The sequence below is a fragment of the Strix uralensis genome, chromosome 17 (genome assembly GCF_047716275.1).
Source record: "Strix uralensis isolate ZFMK-TIS-50842 chromosome 17, bStrUra1, whole genome shotgun sequence".
NCBI lineage: Eukaryota > Metazoa > Chordata > Aves > Strigiformes > Strigidae > Strix > Strix uralensis.
Window position 1 is genome coordinate 1,454,158 of NC_133988.1, and position 11,806 is coordinate 1,465,963.

The following is an 11,806-nucleotide window of genomic DNA, read 5'->3' on the forward strand; positions in this document are numbered from 1 at the left end:
TCCATAGCCTGGCAGCACTGACACTGCAGGCAGGGGGTTCATAGCCTGGCAGCACTGACACTGCAGGCAGCGGGTCCATAGCCTGGCAGCACTGACACTGCAGGCAGCGGGTCCCAGAGCCTGGCAGCACTGACACTGCAGGCAGGGGGTTCATAGCCTGGCAGCACTGACACTGCAGGCAGGGGGTCCCAGAGCCTGGCAGCAGGGCAGCACAGCGGGGCTGCGCGGGGCCGCTGGGGCCGAGCCCCAGGCCAGGATGAGGCCGCGCCGCCCGCGAAGCGGGAGCGCCGGGGGCTGCGGGGGGGCCCCGCTCTCCGCGCTGTCTGTGGGCACCGGGTGCCCGTTTCCTCCCGGCACTTCCTCCACCGCCCCACGGCCCCGCCCGGCCGGTGCCCGCGGCCACGCCGGGGTGAGCAGCCGCCCCTGGCACCTGCGGGCGCGGGTTCCGCCGCCCCCCCAGCCCGACCAGGAGCCGCCGACCCCGCTCTTCCACCCGGGAGCGGCGCGGCCCAAACCGGGAGACGCACACAGACCCGCCCCCCCCTCCGCGGGTCACGGACCGCCCCGGCCCCGAGCCCCGGCCCCCGCCGGCTGCCTGCCCGGAGCCGCGGCACCCGGCCCGGCCCTTCGCCCCGCCGGGGCCCGGCCCAGGCAGGGTCCCGGAGCCCCCCGGACCCGCACTGACCGGAGCCGCCGCCCCGGTCACGCCCGCGTGACGAAGGCGCTGAGCCCGCCGTGGGCGGTGCCACCCCACCCCCGACCCCCTTATCACCGCCCCCCCCCTTATCCCCGCCCCTCCCCGGCCGGCCCCGCCCCACCAATCAGAGCAGCCGGTTCACAGACACCGAGTTTATTGCCACGGTCCGGTGGCCCCGAGCCCGCGGGGACCGGCCACCGCCTCCCGCGCTCAGCGTGGGGCCGGGCCGGGCGGGGAGGGGATGGGGATGGGGAGGGGAAGGGGAGGGGGTGGAACTGAGGGTTTCACTGCAACAGGCAGAGGGGAAAGGGGGGGGTGAGGGGTCCCAACCGGGGACGGAGCAGAATCACAGAATCACACAATCGTCTAGGTTGGAAAAGACCTTGAAGATCATCCAGTCCAACCATCAGCCTGACATTGACAATTCCCAACTCCACCAGATCCCTCAGCGCTGGGTCAACCCGACTCTTCAACCCCTCCAGGGATGGGGACTCCCCCCCTGCCCTGGGCAGCCCATTCCAACGCCTGACTACCCGTTCTGGAAAGAAACGCTTCCTAATATCCAGTCTAAACCTGCCCTGGCGCAACTTGAGGCCATTCCCTCTTGTCCTATCACTTACTACTTGGTTAAAAAGACTCATCCCCCCTCTCTGCACCCTCCTTTCAGGGAGTTGCAGAGGGCCAGGAGGTCTCCCCTCAGCCTCCTCTTCTCCAGACTAAACCCCCCCAGTTCCCTCAGCCGCTCCCCATCAGACCTGTGCTCCAGACCCTGCACCAGCTCCGTTGCCCTTCTCTGGACACGCTCGAGTCATTCAATGGCCTTTTTGGAGTGAGGGGCCCAAAAGTGAACCCACTCATCGAGGGGCGGCCTCACCAGTGCCGAGTCCAGGGGCGAGATCCCTTCCCTGTCCCTGCTGGCCAAGCTAGTGCTGATACACTATTACAATATAATATTACAATATAATGGGCTTTAGTGTCGCGGTTGGGGTCCCTTTGTTCTGGTCTCGAACCTTAAATACTGTCGTGGTAATGGCTCTGTATACCGGCTTTTCCCCTCCTACTCCTGTCACAAACCCTCCAAACGTGGTCTTCCACTGTCCTGGCCACCATCTCTCGCCCACAACTGTCACGTCAGCTCCTGAATCAATCATGGCCTGCACTACTATCTCTTCGGTTCCTCCAGGGCGGGGCTGACTTATCCAAACGGTGACCATGGGTTTGTCGCTACAGTCTAAGACCAGAGCCACTGTTCCTGCTCTGGTGTACCCATCGTTTGAGGGGCCCTCCCCGGGTCGCTCTCCGGAGGGTATCCCTGGGTATATCTCACCATCACTCGGGGAGTATAAGAGGAGTCGCCTTTGTTCTGTGCGGGCTGTCTGTAACGCATAGGAGGAGCCCTGCCCCATCCCTGGCTCCCCTGCTCCCATTTCCCTGCTGTAGACGCTTATGCCAGCAGTCTCGTGCCCAGCGACCAGGTTTTCCGCACGCCCAGCACGGCCCATTCCCTGAGGACCGCGGCCCCTGTCGGTTCGCCTGCTGAGGCTTCTTATTGACGCCTCGCATATTGTCTTTCCTATGGGATACAGGTCTTTCGGTGAAATGAATGTCCCCTGGGGAATGTACTAAGGCCTCCTTTTGTACTACTTGCCGGAGGAGGGCGGCGACAGGTGTGTTTAGGGGAATGTCCCTTACAATGCCCTTGATTAACAGATTGGATTGCTGCCTAATACACTCCACTAGCACAGCCTCTTTTGCACCGTCGGGTAGATCTGACTCTAAAACCACACCATGAAGCCTGTTGACAAACTGTAAGAATGGCTCGTTTTGCCCCTGCTTGATGGAGGTCCAAGCGGGCTCCTTCTTCTCCAATTTGGCTACATCCATAAAGGCCTGTTTGCCAGCTTCAGTAGTGGCCGTGAATTCTCTGGGCCGCACTTGTAACTGAGCCGGTATCATTGCAAAAGCGCCCCGCCCTAATAGGCGGCCATGGGTAGGCCCATGTAAGGGGTGCTGCTGATTGGCGGCCGCATGGACTACGGCATTAACTCGGCTTCCCCATGCCTCCTTCCACAGCAAATACATTGCTGGTTTTAACACCGCTTTCGCCAGCTGTCGCATGTCAGAGGGGGTCAGTGGCAATGCTAGAATGGTTTCTAATAGCAAAGTTGTTTCTGGGTGTCCTAAGCCGTGTTCGGCAACTGCCTTAAATAGGGTTTGCACGGCCTTCGCGTCAAGCGGATACCACTCCTGCTGCCCTGTGGGGGTAACCCTGACTGGGTAGGCATGTATTGCTGCAGGCTCAAGCTTCACCCCCGACATAATGCACTCCTTGGCTATGAGTTGCCAATCTGTGGGTGTCCTCGGCACAGGGGATGGCGCCAAGCCCCCCCCCACCAGCCGCCTGTTCTCTCTAACTGCAGCGGATAGTTCCTGCACCGCCCTAGCGAGTTCCCTCATCAGCCCTTTCATTCCCTCCGCCGGCGGCTCTAACGGTGACTGGACCTCCCGCTGGTTGGGCCGCGCCCCCCAACCTCTCTCATGTTTCCATTTTTGGTCATGTTCTGCTTCGTCACTCTCCGATTCGCCATCCGACCCTATCTGGGTCCTTGGCTCCCGCCAATGAGCGAACGGGTCGCTCGGTTCCCTTATATGGCGAGGCTCTGCCGGCCCCACTGCACTCCATGGCGGGCACGCACGGGGGTTTGGGGAGCGCCCGGCAACCAATCACGGTGGGACAGGGAAATTGAGGTTCCAGGATATGAGCTCTGACTCTTCACTTTGAGATCCATGTAAAAAGTCACAGGGCCCACAAAGTTGTGTGCAGTTTTGTTTTTTGCCCACCTGCCTTCATCTGTGAAGGCGCTTCTGATTTCCCTTAGTGGCAGAAGGCGACGCAGGCAAAGTTAGTGGCAGTTTCCCATAGTGCAGGGCACATGCAATTGGAGCTGTGAGCTTTGGCGAGGTGCTGCCAAGGCTGGGTGAGGTGAGGGTCGGGAAGCAGGACTTGCAGATACCTGCCCCTGGAGAAGCGAGAGCTCTCTGCAGTGTTACTGGAGCAAAATATTACAAGTGTCGGAGCAGTCAATTTTGGCAGCGTGGTTATATCCTGTTATGGAGGAGGCAGGACGAGAGCTGACTGAATGCCATGGCTGGTGGAGTCCTGGCCGTCCTCTGTGTATTGTTTCTTTGCAGACCTGGCTCCTGACTTCCCAGCTTTAAAAAATGACCGCATGTAGGCTTTTTGTGTGTCAGTGCCGTACTGCCTCCTCCCTGGCTCACCGTGCTGGCTGTCCTGGGCTAAACTTGAGCAAACGCCCTGCTATCGGTGAGCTCTCTGCGATGAGGAAGAGCACAAGAGGAAGCAGAGTCTTAAATGGCAAAGCTGATTCTGGACCTGTTGTTTGTGGAGCAAGGGAGTACGAATACATTGCTGGATGTGGCCTGTGGCAGCCATCCAAGGGTGTTGGAAATGTTGAACACACCTTTCTAAACCCAGTGCAAACAGCTACAGCTGGCCCCAGCACCCGCATCAATAGCCAGGTCTGAAGCAGCTCTGGAGCAATCTGAGGGCTGCTTCTGGCTCATAGTGTCTACAGGATGAGAAAAGCCCCTGCAAGCAGCTCTCTCGTTCCTGTCCTTGTCCCAGGATCCCATTTTCAGGGCCGTGTGTTGGAGATCTGGCACAGCCTAGTTTCAAAACACCCTGTGCGTCACATTCGTGGGGCTTGCTGCTTCACAGCAAAAGTGACTGAAAAAGGCCTGCCTGCCAGGGACTTGGGATTGGGGAGGGTTTGAGTTATTGGCTAGAGGTGGGGGTTTGTCTGGGGCTTTGTCTTGAAATGTCCTGTAAAACAGTGACAGACATGGCTCTGCTCCTTCTTTCAGTACCCCTGGCATAAACCTGCAGACAGCTCCTGTAAAGAGCCCCTTGGAGCACCGCCTGCCTCGCAGACCCCAGAGCAGGCACTGGCTGAAACACGGGCAAGTTGCCTGTTGTATTTAGTGCCCATTAAAATTCCTCGTTACAGCTCTCTCCCAGTGTGCAGGCACTGCAGCTGCCGACGTAGGACCTTTCTTCCTCCCCGGTGCAGGGCACGAGCCAGGCAGAGAGCCGGAAGCCAGCGGTGGTGTGTGTCCAGGAGGTGAAATGGGACGTCGTGGGTGTGCAGTTGCTTGGCTGCTGGGAGCAAGCAGCTTTTATTTTAATGCGTTTGAAGAAATCCCTGGTAAGGCCTCCTTCTGAACACTGCTTCAGGGTTCAGTAGACTCCTGTAGACCAAATTAAATGTTCAGAGCTACTAACACAGAACAGGGAAATGAAGAGGCTATTCTATAAAATAATATTTGTACGAGGAAACAACACGCATATGAGATCTAACGGTGTAAACATTCAGCCTTTTCATGTTTATCACAACTGTGATGTTTCATTCAGAAGAAGATGGGAATGAGGAACAGAAAGTTACCTAGGCTGAAGGTAGAGCAGGACCAGTTAGTGAATGACCAGGGGTTGCTTAGTCCAGACAGGCCAGGAAAGAAATCCCAGGATTAGGCCGAACCTCACTTCTGATGAAACAGCATCAACACCCTGGCAGTGTGAAGGCTGCAAAAGACTGAGAAGACTGCAGTCCTGGAGTTTTGTGGGACTGTTATCTTGAAATGGGCTTTGCCTTGGCAAAGCGATGGCAAATCAAACACTGCCATTGGGCACTCTAACTACAACATCATGAGCCCGTGGGACTCTGTTCTGTAGGACTCGGAAAGATTTAGTTGGAGTGTGAGTCCAGCTGATCAGTATCTCCAGGAGACAGAGATCATGGTCTGAGCACAACACTACACTATGAGCTTTACTGACTGAACCTCTGCTTTTCTACACAAATGCTAGTGATCTCCATCGAGAGAAGGCTGTTTTAGCCAGTCCTCCTGCAAAGCCCTTACACTGGTTAAATCCAAACAGACAGGAGGGCCCTGCTGCAGAGAGCCACAGCAAGCAGAAAGGCAATCGTTTGTTAAAGCCATCTGGAAACCCGTTCCAGCAGAAAACAAAATCCTGACCAGACTGTTGGCAAAACTTCCCACATCTCCAGGCCAGGGGCCATCAGCAACATGTCCACACCTCTGACATCTGGGGTCCACAACAAAGATGGTTTCCAAGAAAAATGAATGTAGTGCTCGAAGGCAGTTTGAACGAAGGTTTTTAACAGGGAAATCCCCACTCCTCTCAGGAGGGGACCCGGGCATCTGGGACCAGCGTAGGACCCCCATTGTCCCCTGGAACCCCGTTGCCTGGGCTCCGCCTAGTAACCCTGCTGTTGCCTGGAAACCCAGGCATCTGGGTGCTAGGCTTTGGAGCCATGGCGTGGTGGGTGCTCCTGATGCTGGTGCTGGCCCCCTGGGTCCCTGGGGTGCACACCTGCCTGTTCTGCTTTGGGCCCGCCATTCAGCGGTCACGGCTCTGCCATGAGATTACTGGGGCCCCCGTCAGTGACCCCCGACATCGACAGTGCCTTGAGGCCCTCGTCCAGGCTGCTGTGCCACTTGCCTCTGTCACCGTGGGTGAGTCATGGAACCCCAGGGACACCCAACCCAATGGGGACCCTGCCCAAGGAGCCCCATCCTGACTGGCACCTCCATCCCACCAGGGACCTCCATCCCAAGAGTCTCCCACCCTGAACAGGACCCCCGAGAACCCTCTGGGGTTCCCCACTTCAGCCAAGGCCCTCATACTGACGCCAGCCAGGATTCCAGGCAGTTGGGGACCCCTTTCCTAAACAGGGACCCCAGGGACCCACCCCAGGCAAACACCCTAGGGACTCCCAACCATGCCACGGTGTCCCCACTCCTAACCTGGACCCCAGGGACCTTTGTGAATCCCAACCTTTCCTGAGACTCTGAGAATCACCCAACCCTGGCCAGGGACACCCTGGGGACTTCCTGGGACCCTCTGGCCCTACCTAAGACCTCAGGAATCCCCAGGGATACCTGACCCTTCCCAGTATCCCTAAGCCCTGATCAGGACTCCAGGAACCCCTGGAAACCCCCAGTCCTTACTGGTCCCAGGGTCGAGGCAGCGTGAGGCCCTTCGGGAGATCATCATGGATGCCCTGCATTTTCTGGAGAAGCAGAGGAACATGAGTGAGCAGGGGACGTGGGACATGTGAGGGGGTAGGGCCAGGACATGGGGCACGGGGGATGGGACGTGGAGGCCTTGAATGGGGAGGGTGGTGAAATACAGGCTATGTGGAGGTCTGGGGGCTGTAAGGGGATATTTGGGGAATCTGAGGGTATATGGCCTTCAAGGTATACAGCTTCTGGGGGGTTTTGAGGGGGTATTTGGGGATATATGGGACTCCAGGATGGATATATGGGGTCGAGGTGAATTGTACAGGGGATCTGCGGGGTCCGGGGAGGGTTTATGGGGATTGGGAGGAGCGCACATCGTCTCACCTGGACTGGTGGGACACCCCAGAGTCTTTTGAGGCGTCTCTGCAGGAAGCCGTCAACACAATCTGGGCGAAGCTGAGCCAGCTGGAGGAAGGTACGGGACCAGTGGGGACACCCACCCAGGACTCCCCCCCTGGGGAACCCCTGAGCCCTGGGACCCCCACTCAAGGGACTGTCACAGACATCCCCACCCTGCACATCTACACCCCATGGACCCTCACCCTGGGCACCCCCGTCCTGGAGAAACCCCCAGGGACCCCATCTGGGCTGGACAAGGGCTGAGCCCTGACAGCTCGTCACAGGGATGTGGATGCCCACTGATCCCCAGTCTAATGCTGCTTCCTCCCCACCAGCTCCAGCCTGCGTCCCGCCCTGTGGTGAGTGCCCATCCCGCTGTCTTGCCACCCCCTGTCCCCTAGCACATCTCCCTTCTCCCTGGGACCACGCACTCTCTCCTCCCAGGGTACCAGCCAGCCGCCCGCGTCTTCCAGTGTGCTACCTGCCGCCTCGTGGACTGCCAGTTTCCCCTGGACTGCCCAGGTACGGGGCCGTGGGGGGCCCAGGCATCCACAGCCCCATCCCGGAGCTGGGTGCCTCCCGGGCTCGGGGGCAACCCTCATTTTGCACACATGGGCACGTGGGCAGGGCCCACCGTGAGTGCCAAGGTGCGTGCCCAGCCACCCCCCCGCGAGCCCCAGAGCGCGTGCAGCCACCCAGAAGCGCGGTCATTTCTGTCAGTGACTGAGCAGGTGGGAGCTCACGTGCCTGTCCATGCTCCCAGTGCAGGACACGTGGACCCACGCGGGTGAAGCCATCACACTGCACTGCGACGTGCCCTTTGCCACCCCGTCCGACCTGCCCGTTACCTGGATGTTTGCCAAGGATGTGAGTTGCACAGGCGTGGGCAAGGGTGTACGTAGACATTCGTGAGAGGACTGGGCATGGGTAACAAGGCCTGCGTGCACACAGCTGTGTGCTTGGTGCGAGGACTATCGATAGATACGGGTATTGCTTGTACAGGAGATACGTGTGCTGTCAGCAGCACGTGTGTAAGCACGCACAGGATGCAAGCGAGTGCCCGCCCACGTGCAGGGTGCACTCAAGCAGGAGGCGGGTCACTCGTGTGTTTGCAGATTCATGTGCGCTTGTGCGCACTTGTGTGTGAAGGAAGCGACTTCTCCATGTGCTCTGCTTGTGCAGCCCTGTGTGCACACACACAGGGCACAAGGAGCACGTGTGGGACACAAGGTGCATGCGTGTGCACGAGCAAAGGGTACAAGAAGAATGAAGGGGGCATGATGGGCATGTGCAGGACACGGGTGCCTTTGTGTGCACATGTATGCTGTCTCGTGTACCTGGTGGACCAGGCTGCAGTGATGTGTTCCCCCGTCCCCAGCTGCGCACACAGGATCTGGCAGTGTTTGATGAGCTGCAGGAGAGTGTGGAGGGACCTCTCAGTCTGACCCTCCAGGACCCCGTTCCAGGAACCGTCGCCTGTGTCCTGGGGGTCCTCTCTGAGCCCTTGGTCCGCAAGTACTTCTACCTCAACGGTGAGCCCAGACAGCTGCGTGCCCTGGGGGCAATGAGCAGTGGAGGGTGGAGCAGGACCCCAGACACCTGGGTCCATGGGAGGGGGGTGCATGGGGGTGTGAGCAGGGTGCCAGGACACCACAGGTGGAGTGGAGCAGGTGGTCCCTGACGCACGGCTCCTCTGGGGACAGTGGGGCACGTGGGGTGGCGCAGGGGCCCCCGGACACCTGGGTCCCTGGGGCAGGGAGGTCTGTGGCTGGAGCAGGTGCTGCAGGCACACCTGGTCCCTGGGGGGCAGTGCCCCGTGACCCGAGGTGCCTTGGTCCCCACAGTATCAGGGGGAAGCCTGGAGGCAGAGCAGGAACTCCAGGCTCAGTTCAGAGCTGTGCTGCGCTGGCCCGAACGCAGGACTCCCCTGCACCACATGGCATCGCTGGGGCTGGGGCTGGCACTTGGCTTCATGGCGCTCGTGCTGCTGCTGGTGTGAGTCCTCCTGACCTGGTGAACCTTACCCTGTCATCCCCGTGCTTCTGGGGCTCCCTGCATGGCACTCCCAAACCCCCCTGGACCCTCGATCCCTCGGGATTCCCTACAGATGCAAGGGCTCCCAGGTGTCCAAGGTGGCGCAGAGACTGCCAGGACTCCTAAACTCACAAGGCCCTCTGTTTTCCCCTGGGACTCCCATTGTCCTCTGGCCCATTCCAGGACCCCTCCCTTGCACCCAGGACAACGCCAGGCTGCCTTGCTTCCCCCAAATTCCCTAACTGCCCCTGAGACCCTGCCACTTTTCACCCCTTTTCCCCAGAACCCCCACTGTCCCTTTGCGGGCTGCAGTTACAGTCAGTTGACCCAGTTGCCCCCAGGGTCCCGTACTTTCACCCTTAGACCCATCAGTTGCCCCTAGGGCCCCCCCTATGCCCCATGATTCCCCCCACCCCAGATTTCTCCATTCACCTCCTCTTTCTCCATTCCTCCTTCTGCCTCCCAGGGCCACCTGGCAATGCTGGAGCATCCTAGGCCTCCGTGACACCGGGACATCCCGCAGATCTGGACAACAGGGTCCTCCAGGGGATTCCAGATGCCTGGATTTGCCGTAGGGGAGCTTGACGCATCGCTCCCTCCCTGAGGACCAAAATTCCTGCAGTTGCTCTTCTTGCATTGGGAGTAGCATGTGTAAATTAAAACAGTCTAAAACCAGAACCGCAGAGTTCTAAATAACTGGATTATGATGGAGATGGAGATCTGGGGGTCTTGGGCTTGCATACAGAAATCTATGGGCTTGCATACAGAAGAACTGGCTACTGGGCAGCACGTAAGCAGTCCAAAAAACAGTTGTGACGCTCCTGACCCTGCAGTCCAACAGCTAGCACTAAGGGAAAGTCAGCTGCGGGAAAGCTTTCTCTTGATACTCATGTATCAGAGACACTAATGTATAATAATGCCTTTATTATGTCATGGCCACTACAAATGCCAAGTTTCTTTCTCCTCCAATTGTTTGCCTAAAAGCATTTTACCACATACGCTTCTACCTCTGTATAACCCAGTTGACTTAAATTTGGATAAATTGCTGCTACAGATTTTTTAGATGTTATGTCTGTAACGAAACAGCCAAACAGTAGAGGAGGAATGCTATAAAGTTCCGTGAAGAAGAGAGTAGAAAAATCCCTTAAGACTGTGATCACGGTATCTCCAGCGCTCTATGTTGCCTTTAAATGTACCTAGACTTACGTTAGAAAAAACAGCTATCAGAACAATATGAAAAAACAGGCTGCAAACACAGTACGCAGAGGTTGCCCATATGCTGTTGGTGCCTTTGGTCCCAAGCAGTTGGTAAAACGCTTCCGGCACCTGGGCTGACATTCCAGCTGTGTTTAACTCTTTGGTGCTGTCAGTGCTGGTGGGGGTTGAGAAGCCTGAGCTGTGATCTCTGGGCTGAAGACCCAGCCTGTGCTCCCCCATCCTGCAGAGGCCGATCCGGACTCAGGCAAGGACCTTCTCCTCCTGCAGTCATCTGGCCACGCGACAGAGCCACCCTGGGCTCATCCTGGAGGCTGCAGCTCCCATTCCTTACCCAAGTAATAATGTTTCCCATTAGGAACACACTGTGGTTTTGTGATTCCCTGCCTATTTCGTCTGCTGCTAACAAGCAGATGTGGAGGGGTGGAAATCCCACTCCTTTCAGTCACAGAGGAAATGCGCCATCCTCTGCATCACCCAGCTTGCCACCACAAGCAGAGGAACCCATGGAAGTGGGGGATAGCAGCCCACAGTCCTCACCCCAAAAGCAAAGTAGATAAGACAGGGGACATGTTTTTGTTACATATGTTTTTTCTTATATATTTCCTGCAAACAAGCAAGAAATCAAGCAAAAGTAGCAGAAGGCTTGTGTGGATGAGCAAGGAGTTCCTGAGTAAACTCAGACATATAAAGGAAGTGTTCAAGAGATGGAGGCAGGGTATGATGGCTGATGGAATGAAGAGCTGCCCGATCATTCAGGGATGGGGCTGAGAAAGCCAAGGCTGGCCTGGAGTTGAATCTGGCAAGAGATGTGAAGGGAAGCAAGAGAGATTTCTACAAGGATGTAAACAAAGGGAATACTAGGGAAAGTGTGGGTCTGCTGCTCAATCCCCATTCAGGGGCCCTGGTGACACAGGACATGGAAAAGGCCGAGGTCATCAACGAGTTCTTCACTTCTATCTTTACTGGGAAGACCAGCCTTCAGGAATCGCAGCCCCAGAAGATCAGGGGAAAAGTCCGAAGCAAGTAAAACGTACTCTTGGTGGAAGAGAATCAGATTAGGGAATACGTAAGCAAACTGGACATATGGAAGTTCATGGGCCCTGATGGAATACACCTGCTAGTGCACTCAATAATCAATTATGGCAAGGGAGAGTGGGGAAAGCCCCGTCCTCAAGGTGGGACACACCCCCTGGAGAGGCCACACCCTTCTTGCAGCAGGCCCCACCCACCAAGACAAGCCACACCCCTCAAAGCCCCCATTTATCCCCTGGTTTGGAAAAGGAAACACAGTGAAGGCTCCACCCCTGTGCTGTGACACACCCCAGGAGAGGCCACAGCCCTACTGGGACAATACTGGGACAAGCCACGCCCCTGTGGTCAGGCCACGCCCCCACCGGG

General features: G+C 57.6%; 1 protein-coding gene across 1 annotated transcript; it reads left to right on the forward strand.

The window, feature by feature from the left end:
- The first annotated feature begins 6,048 nt into the window (after positions 1-6,048).
- LOC141951259 (sperm acrosome membrane-associated protein 6-like) lies at positions 6,049-9,155 on the forward strand. Its single transcript, XM_074887272.1, has 8 exons — positions 6,049-6,250; positions 6,755-6,829; positions 7,164-7,232; positions 7,492-7,515; positions 7,601-7,678; positions 7,920-8,023; positions 8,535-8,688; positions 9,001-9,155. The coding sequence occupies exons 1-8, from the start codon at positions 6,049-6,051 to the stop codon at positions 9,153-9,155; spliced, it is 861 nt and encodes a 286-aa protein (XP_074743373.1).
- The last annotated feature ends 2,651 nt before the right edge of the window (positions 9,156-11,806 follow it).

What these genes read in the sequence shown, in the direction of transcription:
- LOC141951259 (XM_074887272.1), top strand. Translation starts at nt 6,049, where the DNA reads ATGGCGTGGTGGGTGCTCCTGATGCTGGTGCTGGCCCCCTGGGTCCCT. An exon ending in GGAGAAGCAGAGGAACATGA is followed by an intron (nt 6,830 to 7,163) that starts GTGAGCAGGGGA and finishes GGGACACCCCAG; the next exon opens with AGTCTTTTGAGGCGTCTCTG. An exon ending in AGCCTGCGTCCCGCCCTGTG is followed by an intron (nt 7,516 to 7,600) that starts GTGAGTGCCCAT and finishes CTCTCCTCCCAG; the next exon opens with GGTACCAGCCAGCCGCCCGC.